The 20,442-nt window shown below is 35.8% G+C and overlaps 2 protein-coding genes across 11 annotated transcripts in view; one reads left to right on the top strand and one right to left on the bottom strand.

Annotated features, from left to right (window-relative positions):
• Positions 1 to 11,004, top strand: part of LOC110454975 (inhibitor of nuclear factor kappa-B kinase subunit epsilon-like) — a 47,876-nt gene extending 36,872 nt beyond the window's left edge. For 2 of the 3 annotated variants that reach the window (XM_021504833.1, XM_021504825.1), the window contains exons 8-15: positions 4,318 to 4,497; positions 5,387 to 5,598; positions 6,132 to 6,282; positions 6,720 to 6,852; positions 8,055 to 8,170; positions 8,732 to 8,851; positions 9,009 to 9,101; positions 9,698 to 11,004. In XM_021504833.1, coding sequence (XP_021360508.1) covers positions 4,318 to 4,497; positions 5,387 to 5,598; positions 6,132 to 6,282; positions 6,720 to 6,852; positions 8,055 to 8,170; positions 8,732 to 8,851; positions 9,009 to 9,101; positions 9,698 to 9,893 — 1,201 coding nt within the window. In that variant the 3' untranslated portion in view covers positions 9,894 to 11,004. The remainder of the gene's footprint in view (positions 1 to 4,317; positions 4,498 to 5,386; positions 5,599 to 6,131; positions 6,283 to 6,719; positions 6,853 to 8,054; positions 8,171 to 8,731; positions 8,852 to 9,008; positions 9,102 to 9,697) is intronic. The other variant, XM_021504842.1, reaches the window with a different exon arrangement.
• A 7,322-nt stretch (positions 11,005 to 18,326) lies between these two features.
• Positions 18,327 to 20,442, bottom strand: part of LOC110454921 (serine/threonine-protein phosphatase 6 regulatory ankyrin repeat subunit B-like) — a 35,548-nt gene continuing 33,432 nt past the window's right edge. For all 8 annotated transcript variants that reach the window (XM_021504748.1, XM_021504780.1, XM_021504773.1 and 5 more), the window contains 2 exons: positions 20,221 to 20,319; positions 18,327 to 18,938 (listed from right to left, as the gene is read on the bottom strand). In XM_021504748.1, coding sequence (XP_021360423.1) covers positions 18,804 to 18,938; positions 20,221 to 20,319 — 234 coding nt within the window. In that variant the 3' untranslated portion in view covers positions 18,327 to 18,803. The remainder of the gene's footprint in view (positions 18,939 to 20,220; positions 20,320 to 20,442) is intronic.

Here is a 20,442-nt window from a genome sequence, read left to right as displayed (position 1 = left end):
TTCAACATGCACAGACGCGCACGCTGGACATAATACTCGAAAGAGGGTGATGCAGAATATATAGATAGATAGATAGCNTATTTCTCAAGAAGTACCAAAGGGATCTTTCTCAAAATCTTGGTCCTAAGCTGTGCATGGAAACTTTTGAGGCTGATCAGATAAACATGGCCGACAGGCAGCCATCTTTGATTTTGATAGTGAAATTGATTGATTGATTGATTGATTGCTAGGTTTTACGTCCGCTTCACTACCGCGTGTTTCGGTTATCCAGCAGACGAAGAACAGAAAGGAAAATGAGTAGAAGGGATAAAGTATGGAGTAAAAGAGTAGAGGAGGGGGATAGGTTAGAGAAGGGGCCGTCTATCCTAAATATATAAACTGTATAAGTCTAGTTTTTGTAAGACGGCACCTATGCCTAATAATGCCTTAACCTAACATTCATCGTACAGCATCACCAAGTCAGGACCGGAAGTGAGGTACTGTGCCGCCTCCAGCCACACCAGCCCCTTCCTATAGTATGAATTTGGCTTGTATATAAAATTTGGAAGTCCATCTAATGTCTTAATAAAGAGACCCTAGTTCGAACGGCCTAAAATTTTGGATAAAATTTTCACTATCCTCTGTGTCGGCGTTTACGCGCCTACTCTTTTTCGAAAAACCCAGAGGGATTTTTTCATTGCGAGAATGGACAGTTCTCACACGGGTCACCATTTATAGCACCATCCGACGGACTGTATATAAGTGGTTAGTGTCCTGCATGTGCTGTTTTTTTGTTGTCCGTTCCATGTACTCCTCTCCTCATCATTTGTCACTGAGAAACCTGACTATACTTGTACCAATGTCATCTTTCTTATAAACTTCGACTTGTCTTTCACTTATTTCTGCTCATCGTTCCGACATTTATGATTTTTAGTAAATAGTGTAATTATTAGTATGGGTAAAAGGGGGAGAAGGGGGAGGGTGTGTGGAGGGGGGGGGGGGGGGGGTAGTGTTATAGTTGGGTTATAACCTGGAGGGGGGCTGGAGGGGATGGAGGGTGAAAGATGTGCTGGGTGTGATGAAATGTGCAGAAGGATTTATGGGTTTTATTAATTGCTGGTAGTCTGGACCGGAGTGGTGTTGGGGATGGTTTGTGGGATGAGGGATGGGTTGGTTTGTTGGTTGTGTGAGGATATTTTAGTGGTTGTTGTGTTTACTTTTACATGTATTTAATCATGTATACACTTAAATATAGTGTTTTACTCTATTCTCTATTAGACATAATGTTGCTGTGGGGTGGCAGACTCGTCCTTTTTATAAACGGAACTACCCGCACGTGGTCAGAACACATACGTTGCAGCTTTCTTACATCAACCGGAAGTAAAATGTTTTAGGTGTTTTTGAATTTAATAAATGTTTATTAGTTTTTGTAAGATTAACTTAATTTGTTTATTATTTTGAGTGATTGGATATTGTTGTTATTACACTATTCGCTGTGTTAGATAAACAGATATTGATTATTAGTTCATTATTCGTTTATCCCGTTATTCCTACCTAATTAGTAGGTCCATATAGCACCATTGGCCTCCCTCATTTACCCGCGCTAACCTTGTAGGGTTTGACGCCGAATGAGCGAGAGGACCTATTTTACGGGTCGTATTATACAGTTTATAATGGTAATACAGTTCCATCCTATTTCATATCCACCGAAGTCTAAAAACGGCGTACCGCTTCAGATTGTACATCGCCCACGGTGTACATATATATGTATCCATTTGTAGGTCCTCATGTATACATATATATGAGCGGCTAGACATAAGATTGATGTGGGGTGTCAGACCCGTCCTTAAACGAATCTACCCGCACGTGGTCAGAACACATACGTTGCAGCTTTCCTATATCAGTCGGGGATTGGTTTGTTATGTGGTTATTTTTCTATTATGTATCCTTTATTTCAACTTAACTTTTTACCCTGCTTCCATCCCTTGTTTTATTAAAAGTGACTTTCCCACCTGCAGGATGTATGAGATATATATTGCTATAAACGATTTTCGCTAGGTCACTTTAGAGTTATTTCCCTTATTTCTTGGGCGTCAGGGGAGTATTATATTGTTTGTAGGTTTATTGAATACGTGATTTGGTATTTTTATGTTATGAGAATCTGGTACCTTAAGTTCTTAATGGATATAGCATATTAAAGGATTTTTTTCATTCTTGGATTTTCATGAAAGAACTACTAAGGACTGATAAAAATATATTTTGAGATATATTTCATGTATATATAAAAAAAAATGGACATCTTTACAGGAGTACTTTCCCCTTGACCAATTTGTCGTGAATTGATCTTATTTTCGTTTCTTCTTTTTGTTTGTTACAGTGCCAAAAAAACATGATCTATTGTTTCATTATCTATGGTGGCATATTTCTGCCATCCACTTGCGACTTACGAGTTACGTATGTCGACATAATTATTGAAAGATGTCGACATAATCTGAGAATATGTCGACATAACTTTTAAATTATGTCGACATATTATCACATTTGCCGAGATAATTTTGCCGAGATAATTATCTCGTAAGTGGGTAACTCGGCTTTTTATCGTGTTAATGCTCGGGTGTGACATCGACTTACGACTTGCCACTTACGACTTATTTATGTAAAATCCCTCTTTGATTGATAAACTCTGTACATCATAGTAACCTACTGTAATATCCATATCTTTGATTTCCCATATTTACATTGATTTTACCAAGTTACTCACCAGTATAGTCACCACTGTTCAGTCACCATCAGCCCACCTTCGCGGTCCTCGTGCACAAGCCTCGTTTTGGTAAGTCGGCAATAATCTACTAGGATGTCGACATAAATAAGTCGTAAGTGGCAAGTCGTAAGTGGCAAGTCGATGTCACACCCGAGCATTAACACGATAAAAAGCCGAGTTACCCACTTACGAGATAATTATCTCGGCAAAATTATCTCGGCAAATGTGATAATATGTCGACATAATTTAACAGTTATGTCGACATCTTCTCAGATTATGTCGACATATTCTCAGATTATGTCGACATCTTTCAATAATTATGTCGACATACGTAACTCGTAAGTCGCAAGTGGATGGCAGAAATATGCCACCATAATTATCTTTACAATTGGGACAGTTTGGAGATATATCTTTTATTCTTTTAACAAGGGTTGAAGAATTAAAAATATAATCTTTTATTCTGTTTTACATATTACAAATATTGTCATGTCATATGTAATTTAAATGTGCTGAAGCATTGTATTAAATGCTGTGGAAATATTTTTCCCAAAATTATTTTGGCCACCACTATGTCATTTGGGCCAGTGCTATACATTTTTTACTCGCCCCAAAAAATAACATTTTGGGCCAGCCAATGCAGGTTCCCCACTATCCTTTATTGTTCATGTTTACTTTTGAAACTGATCAGCTAAACAAAATGGCCTACCGACAGCCATCTTCGATTATTTACATTGAAGGTTTGTTAGTACTATTTCTCAGGAATAATTTGAGGGATCTTTCTCAAATTTGATTTATAGGTTCCCCTTGATCCTTCGTTGTGCGTGTTATATTTTGAGACTGATCATATAAACAAAATGGCTAAAGGAATAACTAAACAGATCTTTCTCATATTGCAATGATCGATTCTATTTCTTTCACATTAAGCACTTTACTAGTAAATATGTGAAATGACAAAACTCACTTTGAAGGTTGGCTTTCATACACATCAGTTTTAAGTTTAGATCAAAAATTACCTCAAGGTGCATTTACTGTTAACATGACTCGATTAAACAGATTAGAGGAAAGAAGAGAAAAGAACAACTGACAAAGAACTAATGAAAATTGTACAATGGAAGGCGCCAAGATCCCTCTTAGATCTCTTGTTAATGATGTCATTTAAAATGTTATCAATGAAACTCAGTGACTATATACATGTATCATCTATTTGTGTAAACAGCCAATGAATGTCCTGGATTAAATCATGTGATATGTTAATGAGTAACACGCTTTTAATATCTATTTTAGAAAATATTCTTAACGACAGCTTTAACAGATATCATATTACATTTTTGTAAAAAAAAAGTGGATGTTTTCAGCAAATCAACGCATTCAGTTTAAATCATTACAGATTTGCAAAATAGAAAAAAAACTAATGTTAATCATAATACAGATTCTGTTACATGTACAAATTAATAATATGTATTATTCAGGAAAATATTTTTTTAAAGGGGAGTAGATGAATACCTAATACTACTTTTGTTATAATAACATTATCAAGAGGCTGTTCTGATTATACAAACATATGTTCGTTGTTGAAGGCCCCTGAAAGACCGTATCAGGGACATTCTTGTCCGCATTTTCGACAGTGCTACATATACCCCCTTCGGATTTGACGATTTCTTTGACGCAGCAGATACGCTCATTGGCCCATGTGTCAACCATCTGCATGTTTTCTACTCCCTGTACGATCAGCACTACCGACTGTTTCTGGACACTAGGTAACCATGCAATAATATTTTCACCGAAAGGACGAAGTTGTTTGCGTTCTTATTATAACTTGCTAGCTTTCCAGTGTTATTTTCTAAATTGCACGATACAGGTAGTTACTTTCTGTTGGTAGACATTGAATAATTTGCTTTTGGTATGCAAGTCATTATCAGACTATTGATTTTCTTGTGTGTTGTTATCTGATAATAATTACATTTTCGTTGTATAGCCTTTAAGATTAACCTGCTAGCTGTAAAAGAATAACATTTAACTTTTTTCCGCTCAAAAAGTATTTGGTTCTTTCCGTTATACTGTTAAAGTAATCAGGGACCATGCATGTTAAGATCTTAAATTCGAACTGCCAGATAAAATCTGTAATGGTTTTCAATTGACTTTGTTTTTTCCTGATGGTGATTGTAACAGAAATGGAACCTGGCCAAAGGCAGCTTATTTTAAATGGATCATGATCCATACAAAACAACACAGAAATAAAAACTGAAACTTTTTTTTTCTTCTGAAAATTAGGTTTGAATATTGTTTTGTTTTTTTAAACAAACGAGGTTTGAACATATTCCAACTTTTATGATGATATAAAGCACTTCTTTGCAGACTTTCTCCAAGAAATGGTACAGTGCATCATGGAATATGTTTTTAAGCAACCTGGTTTCAAACCATCATTAATGTTGATATCACTTTTACAAGGTTGAAGCAGTTACTTGACATTGAAATTTTGTAAGTAGTAAGCTGATTTACATTTTCTCCGGGTACTCTGTTTTTTTTCTACACTAAGACCCCCCACGCGCTAACATTCGGGCTAACAAGAGTGATATTTATCAGTTGAAATAACTTGTTTAATAATTGTTGTAAAAATATATAAAGTTTATATTTTATGTTATGTAGGCACCAGACCCTGTCAGAGGTTATTCAACAGATCATAGGCAAGGCTTACGATGAACAGGTCATACTATGTAAGAATGGAGATATTGTGGGAACAAAAATGCAGAATACCCCAATCTGCCGGTACTCGCATACCTCCAGAGCCGACCCACTTATCCTTATGTCAACAAATATAGAGGAAATTTATATTGAAGGCCTTGATGGCGTCATTGACAGTAAGTCTACACATTTCTTTTCCCCATCATATACCTGAGATATTAAATGTTAGCCATTCCTTCTTTATCATCTGTCTAATGGTACATTTTATTTAGCAGTTGATGATCAAAGGTCCAGGTCACTAGATTACTTATATATTTAAAAATATCACTTTCTTCATACATTCTGTACTGAATGGAATATCAACGCTCTTTATGTGCTTACTTATGAAGCTGGCATCCGATAGAAATATTTTCATATTTTACTAATTGATACCTCATCCAGTGCTTGTCAGCTTGTAGAGAAGCATAGCTTCAATAGTTAAGATCGAAGGTCAAGACCACCAGGTTACCATGTAGAGTTTATAGTTTGTTTTCAAAGTGGTGGGAATGCTGTTAACCTATCTAGTGTAGTGGCTAATTAGATAGAATAGTGATACCAAGTGCTTTATGTGAAGTTATAAGTTGGTTCATTTAAAGGAACAACCAAGTATCAGTATTCTTATTCTAAAGATTCGCTAATGCGAAGAAAAAATATTTATGTTATGTTTTAGAGCCCTGTGCTGCGTTTCCCGCTGTGGTCGATACTGACCATGCTTATAAGCTGGCCAAGAGCATGTGTGAGGATATTCATCTGTCCAGGAAGAAGGTGCACACAGCGGTGCTCTCACAGAAACTCTTCACCAGGATCATTGCTAGGCATGGGTCAGTATATTTTACATTCTCCACAACAATATATTGCTCCTTACTATGTACTGTACACTATGGGATGCTGGTGAAGCATGACACGTTTCTTTAAAAAGTGTGATGTCACTGACACGTGACATGTTTCCCTTATGCTATGGCCTGCCACTAACATGTAACCTACGGTCCGGATGTTGTAGGGTATCATTGACATGTGACGTGTGACCCTGATCATATGGCATGCCACTAACATGTGACCTACAGTCCTTATTCTGTGTGATGTCACTGACACGTGACCTGTGACCCTGATCATATGGCATGCCACTGACATGTGACCTACAGTCCTGTTTCTGTGAGGTGTCGCTGACATGCGGCCTATGTTGTGTGGTGCATTTAATATGTAATCAAATTTTATTGATACTCTGATGTTGTAAATATGTTACCCTTCTTATTTTCAGTTCAATGTTGGATCTGAAGATTCGTCAGCACCGACGAGATTTTGACTTGCTCAGGAAGAGATTTGACGATGTGACGATGAAAATAAATGCACAACGCATTGCAAATGAATTTCAAGTCTTCTGTTATACCAACGTGAGTACTAAAGCCAGTTTGATATTGGTTTCTGACTGTTTTTGTGACATCATTTATTTCTGTTTGAAAATAGGTTTGATTCTACAAACTGTATTTTAAACAATCTAATTATATTTCTAAGCATCCAATTTAGCAAGGGTTGTGTGTTCATAAAACTGTCTGCATATATCATCAAACAGTCATGGAAAACACAACCTCTATCAAAGACATACTTACCAAAACATTGTACCATCATAAATCAACCACTGTTAAACAAATTATGAAAATATTGTTCTAGACAACAAACAACTGCTTACTGTAAAATATTCATGGGGAAGGAGAAACAGTATGGCCAAGAGGTAGCAAGATAAATATAAAACATACCATAAGTGAGCTATTAAGGAAAAAACTTGGAACGAAAACAAAGGTTATAGGAAAATAAAACAGCAGCCAAGAAGGCACCAAAACGACAACAAGAACCCCATAAAACAAAACCCCATTGACAAAAAGACCTGTACCCCTCGAACACCCGTCAAGATGTTCTGTTTTCATCAGAAATTGGTCAAAGAGGAAACAAACAACATCATTGTACTAAAACAATTGCACAACCCGAATCCGAAAACGAATCTATTTCAAAACCTTGCAATGTGTGTTTATAAAGCAAATGAAATCAGAAATGAAGTATTATTAAATTATAATTACATTAAACATATTTCACGGTTGCCTGCGCATATATTGTAGTAACACTTTCTAAATGCTGTTGTTACCCTGATCGAGGAAAACGACTGATGTAAAAGAGTACTCAGTGCCTTGATTTCAAGTTCAGGAGAGTATATATAATGGAGTCAGTAAATTTCCATTTGATCGAGTGGAGATAAAAAAAAAACACCACAAAAAGACAATACACTTATGTTGTCAAGTGGAGGAACAAAGGCAAGAAGACAACAAACCATTGTGGCTTTTGGAGTAGACAAAAAACAAAACGGCAATAAATCGAATAATAGAAAGTGTGTCGTTGATGACGCAGAGCTCTCATTTATACCATTTGAATCCATTGTAAACGTTTAGGAGTGGTGTAAAAATGGTAAGAAAGCTTAAATGAACAAATTAGCTGCTTGTGTGTAGTGATAAAAGTAAATATGTAAGTTTAGTATGGTGCCTACCTGTTTATCCTGATTGGAATCTGAAACATATAAGTTAAATCCCTGTGCGTCTTCCCTTAGATCCGAAACAAGCTTCACACGTGTGGTAAGAGTCTGAAGAATGTCGGTGATGAGTACGACGCTGCTATGGAGGCCTGGAACATCTCGGACAGCGCTGTCCGACAAAACCAGAGCTGGTCAGTATCATAACCATTATTACTCATAATCTATCCATTTATTATGACAGTAATGTTGGCAAAATAAATTTGCGACTTTCAAATCCAATACTGTCACAATACCATGATGTTATTTTACGTTGGGATGCCGTTTCAGTTTGCGTAGTACCATTTTGATGTTTACCGATCAATGTAACGATTCTGCAAATTTTTAGTTGACATAATCTATTACCCATAAGTTAATTACTTTCCTATGAACCTAGTGTAAAATGATCATTGCATACCCCCCCCCCNAGAAGGTGAGGTGCGGGTCAGGACAGGTCATGAGTGATGGAATTGTCTTCCTTAATCTCTGGTGTTTCTATTGATGTATATGTACATTGATCAGGTTTTGTTTGTTTACATGACATGGAAGACAGTCAGAATCATTGTATTGTAATGAACCATAAAGAACAATTTACTTATTAATATCAATTAAATCTGGAATATAAACAAGCACGTTAACATACATTTTTGTTTTCTTGTTTCTTCAGAAATAGCATGAATTATAATAACTGTTTAAATCTTGCCCTATTCTGTCAGGAAGGGAAAGGCAGACCAAATTGTAGAACTGAGCAAGGCGCAGCTCCAAAAGTTAGGGAATTACAGACGGAAGGACAACCAGATGACGCTCAACGAAGAGAAAATGTTTGCTTTAGACAGGTACGATTGCTGTTTAATAACCCATGTTTTGTCTTTATGTGAAGAAATAAAATACGGATTAAACCTTTGAGGATACTCGAGAGGATGTGTGAAATTATAAAGTACTAGTGTAAAGGGCTAAGATGTGGTTAATTCTTATCTGTAACACTTGTTCTAGGGAGGCTATGGAGGATCTCAACAAGGAAGCTCTTCTTGAGGACTTTTGGCAAAGTCACGCAAAAACACGTCTGAAGTTCATCGAATGGTACAGGTTTGTTTTGAAACCGCAGATCACTTAAACGGTGTGATTAAAGTTTTGCAGCACAAAATGATAGGATGCATGTCCCATTCTCACTTATCAGTTATGCAAATTATGAAATGATGCACCTGTTTAAAAGCTTGTTAATAAATGTAGAAAGCCAAACAAAGTAAATGTTATCTACACAAATGCCATTTTCGTAGCCATAGGACTATACAATGGTACTAAAGGTCACATATTCATATGAAAAATCCATATCAAAAGTGTTCCGAATCATATATAGAATAAAGCGGAAAGGGAAAGGTGGTTACAAAAAAACGTAATAACGTTTATTTATTTACAACTTTCGCTAGCACTGAACAATAATACCTAATCAGGTATTTCATGTAAACGTTGACAAAGTAAGTTTAAGCCAACCTCAGGGAGCAGAGTCAAATAACTTGTTGCATAAAATATAGCCTCGAACAACGATGAAAGGAAAGTATAGGACAAGAAATGCATTTAGTACAAGGTGTTTACAGACAGAATAAAGACTAGTGTATCAGGATAACAATTTAACAGTTACAAAAATATACGAGCATATGAACGTTTTACTTTTACAATTGCAGACGTTACACAGGATTTTCACAGAGTGTCAAAGATCTTGGAAGATATTTAGAAGATTTGCAGTCGTCGAATTGGAATCTTGTGGACAATGTGAACTTGATTTCCCCCCGGACCCTTGCTCCTGTGCCCATGGCCCTGTTACCTGGATTCTGTACCTCGTATCCAATACTGACCAAATCACCCATTAATCTACCATGAAAGACCCTTGGAAAACACAATTATTAATTATGGCCCCTTTTTAATATCCAATAGTTGGGCATTAAATCAAGTTAATGGCCTATAATTTGAAGGTTCACAAATAAATGGGTTAATACAATAGCCATAAAAAGTTGAAAAGAGTAATGGCCATGAATTTCACTTGCCTTTAATCGGTGACCCAATTTAATGGCCATCACACATTTTGGAACCAGTAATGGCCATGAATCAAAATCATTTTAATGGTACTTTACTTCCACAGCAGAAAACTACCAATGACCATTAATTTGTTTAAAACATGGCCATTACATATACCTTCCATTAATTATGGCCCCTTTTAATGACCATTGTTTGCTTGTGAAAATACTCATGGCCACTAAACTTTCAAACATAACCATTAATTATGGCCATTAATGTCAGGTGGTGATAGTGAAATAATGGCCATTCAATAAATGGCACATTCTAAACCCATGGTACCTGCCATTCATCATGTAGTATTTAATTGCCATAACTTGCAAATTAAACATACTGTGCATTGAGTAAGGAATAATGGCCATTAAATAGTGGCAGATGTATCGTATTATATATTAATAATCAATTGCAGTCATAAGAAAAACCATAGTGATATTGTGTTCTGTAAATAAAAAGCAAGTAGACAGGTATCTATCCACAATTACCATAAATATGTCCTTGCAAATTTGTTCTTGCATTATTAAGGTTGATGTTTAACATGTTCTCCAGACCCCAAAATCTGTAGAAGACTCTGCCCTTGACTGATGGAGTCAAAAATGTGACATCAAGATTCTAATACAATATTTAATCTATTTGATTAAGATGACATGTTGTAAAATTGTGATCAAATATGTACCTGAAAATTTAGACCACTTCAATTTACAAGTCACAACAGCTAAACTTTGAACAAATTTATTTAAAACTCCCTAAACATTAAATCATTACATATAAACTAACTGTAGTGTAATATACATTCATAAAGATTGTGCACCACTCCGGACAAGTATCTCATTATTAATTATATTAATTATGACATTTCTTTCAAAGTAAGAAAATTGCCGCATGTTTTTTTACGCATTCAAATTTGAAATAAACAATTTTATCACATACCTGTTGAATCTTGTTATAGTAATACAAGCAATTTTCAGACCATGAAATACAACGTTCTGTATTGCGCATGTGCAATACGGAATGTTGTATTTACCTACTAGCCGGAACTACTTTTTATGCCGAACTGAAAAGTTCCCTGTATTTGCAAAAAATATCAAAGTTTATAAAATCTTTTTATCGATCTCTACCGAATGGGGAAGCTATGTGATAAAAGCAAGACCACACACTTGCGTTTTTCTAACGAATCAGAAAGCACTCATTTATTGCGCGGACGTATATATTTACTCGTGCGTAAATTCTATTCTTCCACATGGTTTTGTGCAGTTCCGCACTACCAGAATATTTGCTAAGGGGTCCATTTTCTTCACGTCCCAGTACAGGGATCCCCGGTCCCATTACATGACGACAAATGAATACTTTCCTCCATCAGCATCTGTATCATCTGATGTTAATTTTGACACCAGAGTTGCTACCTTCGTCATGATCGGTTCTTCCTCATTTCGATCAGATTGTGATCTTCTCTTTTTTGATGGTTATTTATATTTTGTCATCTCTCTTCACCAACTCCAGTTCTAGACTCGTCCTGCTTGCCATCATCAGTTTTTTCATCCACCGATTTAGATCTTTTTTTTACTTGCACAAATACAGAAAGGCTCTTCTGTACCTGGATGCTACCACTACTATTGCTTCTAGAAGTGTCGTCATTATCAGTCTCTTCCTCTAGATCTGGCATTTGCAATTGAATTTTTTTCTTCTTTCCTTGAGGAACTCTGGGTGGAGTTTGCTGCTTGGAATTCCTTTTTTTTTTTGAAAATTAGTTCTTACGGTTATCACCTGTTTTAGTCCTACATTTTTGAAAGAAGTGTTACCATCGGGAGCTACCTCTGTCCATGTCCGTGTCTAGGTCTTCTGTTTTAGATTTTAGAATAACCTCAGAATACATATCATTCTTCCTTGCCATAAATAACACTTTCCCCATCACAAACGCATCTTTCTTTATCCAAAGTTATCCAACAGTATAGGGTTTTCCGGATCGTTTTGCAAGATATCAACTGGTGGTTCAACTGGCCGTCTTTTGCCGCTTTCTTTATCTTTAAGGTATTTCCTTCGATTCTGTAGGTGCTCTCCTAACCTCTTCAATAACTCCAGATGTTTTTTCCTGAGCACCGGTGCATGTTGGTCACAAACCTGCAAACACATTGTGTTTTTTTCTGTTCACTAATGTTCTCCAAAATAGGGGCTCTCTTCCAAACTCTTGCCGATTTTGCAGTATCTTTGATCAATGCATTGAAGTACTTCTGAGCCTTGTTACATTTTCCTCGTGGTGTTTTACTCGTCAGAACCACGTACCTTTAAAGATGTTGTTTGCACTACTTGAGAAGAATCGGAACATCAGTACTGCCTTACATCCAATACTGCTTTACACCATGTGACCTTGTAAGGAAAGCTGTATGCCCCTGATCAAGATCCTCTGTTTTACAACTATAAGTATGCTCCTATCCTTCGCCAGGATGTCTCCCGAATTAGCTGTCAACGATATTTCTGTCTCTCTTAGGAATTAGAAACTAGCGTGCGATTAACAGGAAGTAGTAAGGTGAGTTGAAATCATTTTAATTATGCTCTGGTTAATAATTTGTTTAATCCAAATATATTTTGTCCAGAAAAAAATACATACACGACAGTGAATTAACGTTTTTGGAGAACTTCAAGTTGTTGCGTTTTGATATAATGAAGCAAAGCTACGATGCTCTGATTATAAACCGTCAGCCTTTTCGTTTTAAACTGAGAAATAGAAAACCGACCTTTAGAGTATAACAAGTAGTCTGTACCCTGGGAATAGATATGTTAAGGTCAAGTCCTCGGCAGCCATTGACTCTGTAGACTACCCGTGTTGGGTTGATATTTCTTGTCACAACCTCCAGGTAGTAGGGAAATATAAATAACCAGCCCTCAAGGAATAGACAACTGACACGGACTGTACCTCAAAAATCTTATTTCACCGCCAGGTGTCGCAATATTTAGTTCCTATTATGACGACCAGCCGCTGATGCTAAACGGTATTTATGTTTTTACTGGATTCATTTTCGTTGAAATCCATCGACACAAAAAAAATATGCAGAAATCATTAACGCAAAATACAGCTCCCAATGGTAGACTGTGGTATTAACACAAACCCTGCTCCTGAGTTTGCCAGTATATCCGCCCATTTGTCAGCGTCGAACCGTGAAGCAGTGAACTTGGGCCCGAAGTCCCACCAGAACCATTCTGACCGGAACGCCGGTACGGAGAACACGCCCCAGTGGATAAACACTCCCACCTTGGTACCATCATACCAGAGGGGGAGGGGTCGAGTGTCTAGAGAGTCCCAGTCCGGGGTGTAGCGTGCCCCGCCCACACATCCACCCAACAGGACTACCAGCATCACCAATGCGTGTTTCCTTACTTTTACGTATACCATGCTGAATAATTTTTACAACAATAACAATGATGAAATCTACAGAATAGATAAAGGACGTGTGGTAATGTTCAGGAAAGGTCAAGGGTTAAAAGTGGGTAGTCCTCTAGATAAGCTGATGGGTAGACCAGGCATAACAATTGTGTTACCATGATGATTAAAAACGTATTGCAATATAACTCGTAATGAACTATTCCAACCTTTGAATCGGGGTGAATGAGTTAAAATTTGTAATAAGTCATAACTAAAGTTGTCATATGAACGTGACCGGCCAATACTATATATGGCATTTATCAGTTCCATATCTTTCGTACATATTTTTGGTCCAAAACTGATCAATCATTGCCAGCTGTGACATACCTGGATACGAAATTCTAGAATAATGGTTACAATACGAATTTTTTTAAGAGCATTATAACTATTATACAAACATTACTTATCCAGTTATTGTCACGGTTGGCGTTGGCAATGGTTTATTAGTTTGGAACCAACCAAACTATATAAAAAGAGGGATAAGGTTACCCTGATAGTACTTTATATCATAACATTTAAAATCAGCATTACTTATCCAGTTATTGTTATATGAGACCACACTTCCATCTTAGACCCCTTTTCACTAGCTGTTTGAGTTGGGATGACCCTTTCCGCCATTTTGGAGCACAGAGACATTGTTTTCTTCTTTTATACCTAACGTTAGCTTGCTGGTATATCGTACGCTATGTTTGTAGATTTTTTCCGTGATTTTATTTATATTTTTGTTTCAATTAACTTAGTACGCAATCCCTCGATTTAAAGACGAATTTTTTCAACTTAAATACTAGATAAAAAAAATGGTTAATTTTAATCCCGAAAAAACCCAGATGTATTGTTTATTTCGAATTCAATTGATATCGAGGAAGACGTAGATTTAGAAATTGATGGGAAAGTCTTTAACTTTACAGATTATCATAAACAGTAAGGGGTAACTTTTAATTCGAATGCAAAAAGGGATGAGCATCTAAATGGGATTTACACTTCTGTCATGAAAACAATTGATGTCTTACGGAAACTGAATCGCTTATCAAGTAGGGATGCTTTTTTAATAATATACAAGACTTTTATTTTACCTGTTTTAGAATATGCTTGTGAGTTGTGGGACGGTTGCACTATTTTTGAATCGGAAAAGTTGTAAAAAGTCCAGATTGAAGCTGTTTGCATTATATTAGGACTTCCCGCATGTACCCCTATTAATACTTTATATTACGAAACTGGTCTTGAAACTTTATCTAATCGCAGAAAACGGAGAAAACTTCAACTACTGTATAAGATGCATGATAAATTAACTCATGATTACTTCAATAATCTTTTGCCGGCTTTATCTGGAGGAAATAATCGTTACGCTTTGCGTAACAATAATAACTACATTGTATAGTATTCCTCCTTTCAGGCTGTCTCTTACTAGCTCTTCTTTTCTGCCTTCTACTCTTCATTGTTGGAATAACTTAGAAAATTCGGTTCAATCCCTGCCCTCTATAAATTCATTCAAATCCTGTTTAACATCAAATATCAGTCAAGTCCACCTATTTACTTTGGAAATCGTAAGCTCAATATTTTGCATACTAAGCCCCGACACCAGTGCAATTCCCTTGATTACAAGTATGACCTTTTTAGAGTTAGCCTTGTTGGGAGCGCAACTTGTAATTGTGGTCATCCCTGTGAGAATGTCTTCCACTATTTTATGGAATGTCACCTTTTCACAAACGAAAGACGTATTCTGGTTCAAAATTTAAATAATTTGAATGTTGCGTTAAATTTAGAAAAACTTTTGTTTTGCAATACACAATTTTCCGTGAACCTTTACTCAAACTTTTTTTAGATGTGTGCAAAAAACTTTATCAAATCTAGGAGGGATTTTGAGTTCAAATTGTAATAACAATTGTATACATTTATTGACAAAATGTATACTGGGAGAAGGCGTTGATAAGTTGTTATAACTTATGCCTAATTCCTTGTCTACTTTTGGCAATAAATATATTTAAACTAACCACACGTGAAAAGGTGTCTCCTACCGGTTCCATTTTTAACGTTGAAAACTGACCGCGGTTCCATTGTCCACGGTGGTTCATTTCCAACGTTACACATCGGCCAACGTATATGGTTTATCGGATATGGTTAAACGTCACAATGTTATATCGGATATGGTTTAACGTCACCATGTTATATCGGTTATGGTTTAACGTCACCATGATTTATCGGATATGGTTTAACGTCACCATGTTATATCGGATATGGTTTAACGTCACCATGTTATATCGGTTATGGTTTAACGTCACCATGTTCTATTGGATATGGTTTAACGTCACCATGTTATATCGGTTAAGGTTTAACGTCACCATGTTATATCGGTTATGGTTTAACGTCACCATTTTATATCGGTTATGGTTTAACGTCACCATGATTTATCGGATATGGTTTAACGTCCCCATGTTATATCGGATATGGTTTAACGTCACCATGTTATATCGGTTATGGTTTAACGTCACCATGTTTTATCGGATATGGTTTAACGTCACCATGTTATATCGGTTTTGATTTAACGTCACCATGTTATATCGGTTATGGTTTAACGTCACCATGTTTTATCGGTTATAGTTTAACGTCACCATGTTATATCGGATACAATTTAACGTCACCCTGTCATATCGGTTGTGCTTTAATATCACCATGTTATATCGGTTATGGTTTAACGTCACCATGTTATATCGGTTAAGGTTTAACGTCACCATGTTATATCGGTTGTGGTTTAACGTCACCATGTTATATCGGTTATGGTTTAACATCACCATGTTATATCGGTTATGGTTTAACGTCACTTTCTTATATACAATTATTGCATGCTGATGAGGTCGATACATGATTTTATCGCACTGACCAAGAATAACAATATCAACATGAGGACGAAGTCCGAGGGAAGTCCTCAGGTCGATATTGTTATTCTTGGTCAGTGTGATAAAATCATGTATTGACCGAACTCAACATGCACAAATTGCCTTATCATGTTTTAACCATCACTTGTATTTAAATCATCAATTTCTGATCATGATAGGGCTTCATATTTTAATGAATTCATTGAAAAATAAATTTATTAGATTTAAATAAAGTAACAAGTTAAAAATAAAATGGTTTAACGTCACCATGTTATATCGGATATCGGATATGATTTAACGTCACCTTTTTATCGGTTATGGTTTAACGTCACCATGTTATATAGGTTAAGGTTTAACGTTACTATGTTATTTCGGTTATGGTTAACGTCACCATGTTATATCGGTTATGGTGTAACGTCACCATGTTATATAGGTTAAGGTTTAACGTGACTATGTTGTTTCGGTTATGGTTAACGTCACCATGCTATTTCGGTTATGGTTTGTTTTCTGTTGTACATTTTGTGATACAGCATTGCTTCATGGTGGCTGCTTATCTCTGTGATGTATGTTGTGATGAGTTTGTGTCTTCATAAGGGGCAGATTGCTTCAAAAATTTGAAATTTTGCTAATATATTTTAAATTATTCGCTAAGGCGATATAAAAGAGCAAACCAATCGAGACAAAAAATATATATTTCAATGATTTTAATGGTTTGTAATGATAAAACACATAACATAATTTGTATTACAACAACAACTGTATAGCATAGTGCAATTTAACCCGAAAATATGTACTCCATACAAAGAGTGAATCAACAGATGATCTGCACTCAATACAGACAGTGAATTTACACAGAAAATCTTTATACTGAACGAATTAGTTTTCCTATAAGGGTAAGCCTGTATATCACTTTATCTAAATTAAATCTTTGATTTGCAAGTCAAAAAACTCAACTGTTTCAAAGAGTGTTTGTGCGTATGCATATATTTTATGAGTTTTATTTCATGAATTTTAATAGATTTAACAAGCGCGTTTGTTAACATAACTTTAATTTTAAAGACAGAGTATGTTAAGTTGTTCAATATGTCAAGACATTGCGATGGCATACAAACATTTTTTCTCAGAAATGAATAAAATCCATGTGATTGTGAAAAACTTATAAAGAGATGTTTATATTAGGAAGACGCGAATATAGCGGTATATGAAACATAAAATAGATAATTATTATAATTTGTAAAGAATAAGTTAATGGAATATCACAGCGTTTGGCTTTTACTTGGATGAAATGACACAGATGTCGGAGGACTGGACACAAAAATAGTCATCACTGACAAACAGTACCAATGTATCACATATATATATCAACAATTAATTGAATTCAGCAAAGAACTTCTTAATCACATCCTTAATTTTGCCTTACCGAAGCGAAAATAATGAACAAGCATATATAAAGAACATCAAAACGAGCAAAAAAAAAGATATATATATTGTGTATGTGACAACATGACCAGCGTTCTTTACACTATGTTCGTCATTTGACATCGAATCGGTTTTTTAATTTTTCAATAAAGATACGGTAGAAAAATCTATGACTTTCTATTATCTGAAGTGTGGAAATTTTGAGGTTCGGTGTAGATAATTTGATTAAAGGATCCCAATATTACCACGACAGTAATATGCTACATATACCGTCTTATAGAGGCCTTTTCACACACGATGACATGCTTTGTGGAATGATGTAAAAAAAGAAAGACATAAAGACATATGGCTTAGATATCAATAAGGATTGCGAACGACAAGGGAGGTGAATCTGGACAAAAGAAATTTATAACACAGACGTACACAAACAGTTCGTACCTCATGACACTATGACTAGACATGGGAGATTATAAATATAATATATATAAATATAATATATATAAATATAATATATATAAATATAATATATATACATAAGGAGCTTATATACAAGAAGAAATTGCGTAAACGTGCATAAATGTATAGTCAGAAATACGGAATGATAACAGCATAATTAACGTAAGTCCCCAGCTTATTTGAGGAATAAGTGAAAATTCTTATTTTAAGTCATATCTTGCTAGAATTAGTTCCCCGTGCTATTTTCCTCGGGCGGCATGCTTTCTGTGTTTTGCGATAATTTTTGTTCTCGTTGAAATTATTGTTTTAATGTTTCCATCACGGTAAAATTAACTATTTGAATTGACCTTGAATGACAGGAACATAAATAAATAGTTCCCCCAAGGATGTATAGCGGTGTGTATAGTAGGTCACATTCAGCTGCTTTTCAATGACAATGTATCCCTCGGCCTGGTGTTCAAGTAATCTAACTGTTTTGTTCTGTCCGGATATAAGGCCCTTTCTATCCATGTCAGCCGAGAGGAGTATTTCACTGATAAATCAATCATCTTGATGTTATAAAATTGTGCAGGACTTTGATTTCTGTTCGGGTTCTTTCCATTTTTCAGCTATTTTCGCATATTTATCTATTAATTCAACAATTTTGGTAAAACCGTTTTCCTCAGCAATGTCACGAGCTGTCTTGCCGTCCTACAATGAGAAAAGCATATGGTTGCAATTTCAAGTGAAAGTAAATTGTCATACAAACTGCTAACTTAACTAAACAGAAAATTGTTTTACAAACACAGAGATGCGTCTGGAAGGTGCCAAGCAGATGATTTTCATCACCATTAATAATAATTAAAAATCTTTCATTTGCATTTACTTTTTATCTGTTTATTTTTTATAATGTACCATTCCGAATAGGAAACGTTGTCTACGTAGACATTCAACATGACAGACCAAATTTTGTATTACAAACTTCTGAATGACAAACATTGTATAACAAACATCTACTTTAGGAAATGGGCCAACTTATACAATACTGTATAACGCCTATATTTTACAGAGGTTCTGTTTTGCGCTGCCTAAAACCCTGAACTCATTACAGACACTGACACAATATTAACTTGAAAAACTCGAAGAGAATTAACAAAAGTTTGCATAACTTGGTAAACATGTTAAGTCCATATCTGAACTGTCATATATGTGTACATGTATATTTTATTTTAAAATACATACATGTTTGAGTGCAGTGGAGAGGATCATATAGATCCTGTATCGGAAAATAAACTAAACTAATACGTTGACCTACTGATATAGATTCAGTTATTCAGCTATTAATGCTGCCGTGCAATATTCATTTCTGTGAATTTGTCGCACTGACACTATATAAATATGACATTCATTAGCAGGTGACAGTGAATATTGTCAAACCTCAAAAACCCATCGTCACCCTCGGCTTCGCCTCGGGCGACAATGGTTTTCTCGGGTTGACAATATTCACTGTCCCCTGCTAATGAATGTCATATCTATTTTGTTACACCAAAAGTCTTTGTAGCTCAGAACCGGCAGCCAACCTCGATAATGACATCTTGTTTGTTGAAAGTCTGCCGTTTACAATCGCTATCGCCCCTGTGCTTGATAAAATTGGCTGTTGCCGTCAAACGTTCTTGTGACAATCACGGGTGGGGAAACGAAGCAGTGAACGCACATTTCTCGCGCATGTGATATTTTTCGCTGTCTCATGGCAATATCACCCGTGCCCCTTAAAACCAATGTATTTTCGGAGTGTGACAGAGATTTTTGTTTAATTTTCTCCCAACCAATCAAATAGCTAGAAATTCACTTGAGGTGTAACAAAATACGTTGACTTACCGATATAGATTCAGTTATGAATATTCATTCCTGTAATTTTGTCTCAGACACAATGCAAAAGTGTAATCTCTGCGAATCAAATACAGTATTGATAGATTGACTAGTCGACACTTACGTTGTCCTCTGTGTTGTACTCGGGTTTGTAGGAGAGGATCTGCTTGACCGATACCAGGTGGTTTCTCCAGGCTGCTATGTGTAAGGGCGTGTTTCCGTCCTGTCAAAGACAGCACAGTTCAGTGTTATACATATCAATAGAAAGGATGATGTACATGGGGTTATTTCCGCAGTAATCATGATATATACTCTACATAGTTAAATGAAGGTCTTAAAAACTGTA

Source organism: Mizuhopecten yessoensis, unplaced genomic scaffold, assembly GCF_002113885.1.
Source record: "Mizuhopecten yessoensis strain PY_sf001 unplaced genomic scaffold, ASM211388v2 scaffold917, whole genome shotgun sequence".
Taxonomy (NCBI): Eukaryota; Metazoa; Mollusca; class Bivalvia; order Pectinida; family Pectinidae; genus Mizuhopecten; species Mizuhopecten yessoensis.
The sequence above is the reverse complement of the archived record's forward strand: the minus strand, read 5'-3'. Positions and strand labels throughout refer to the sequence as shown.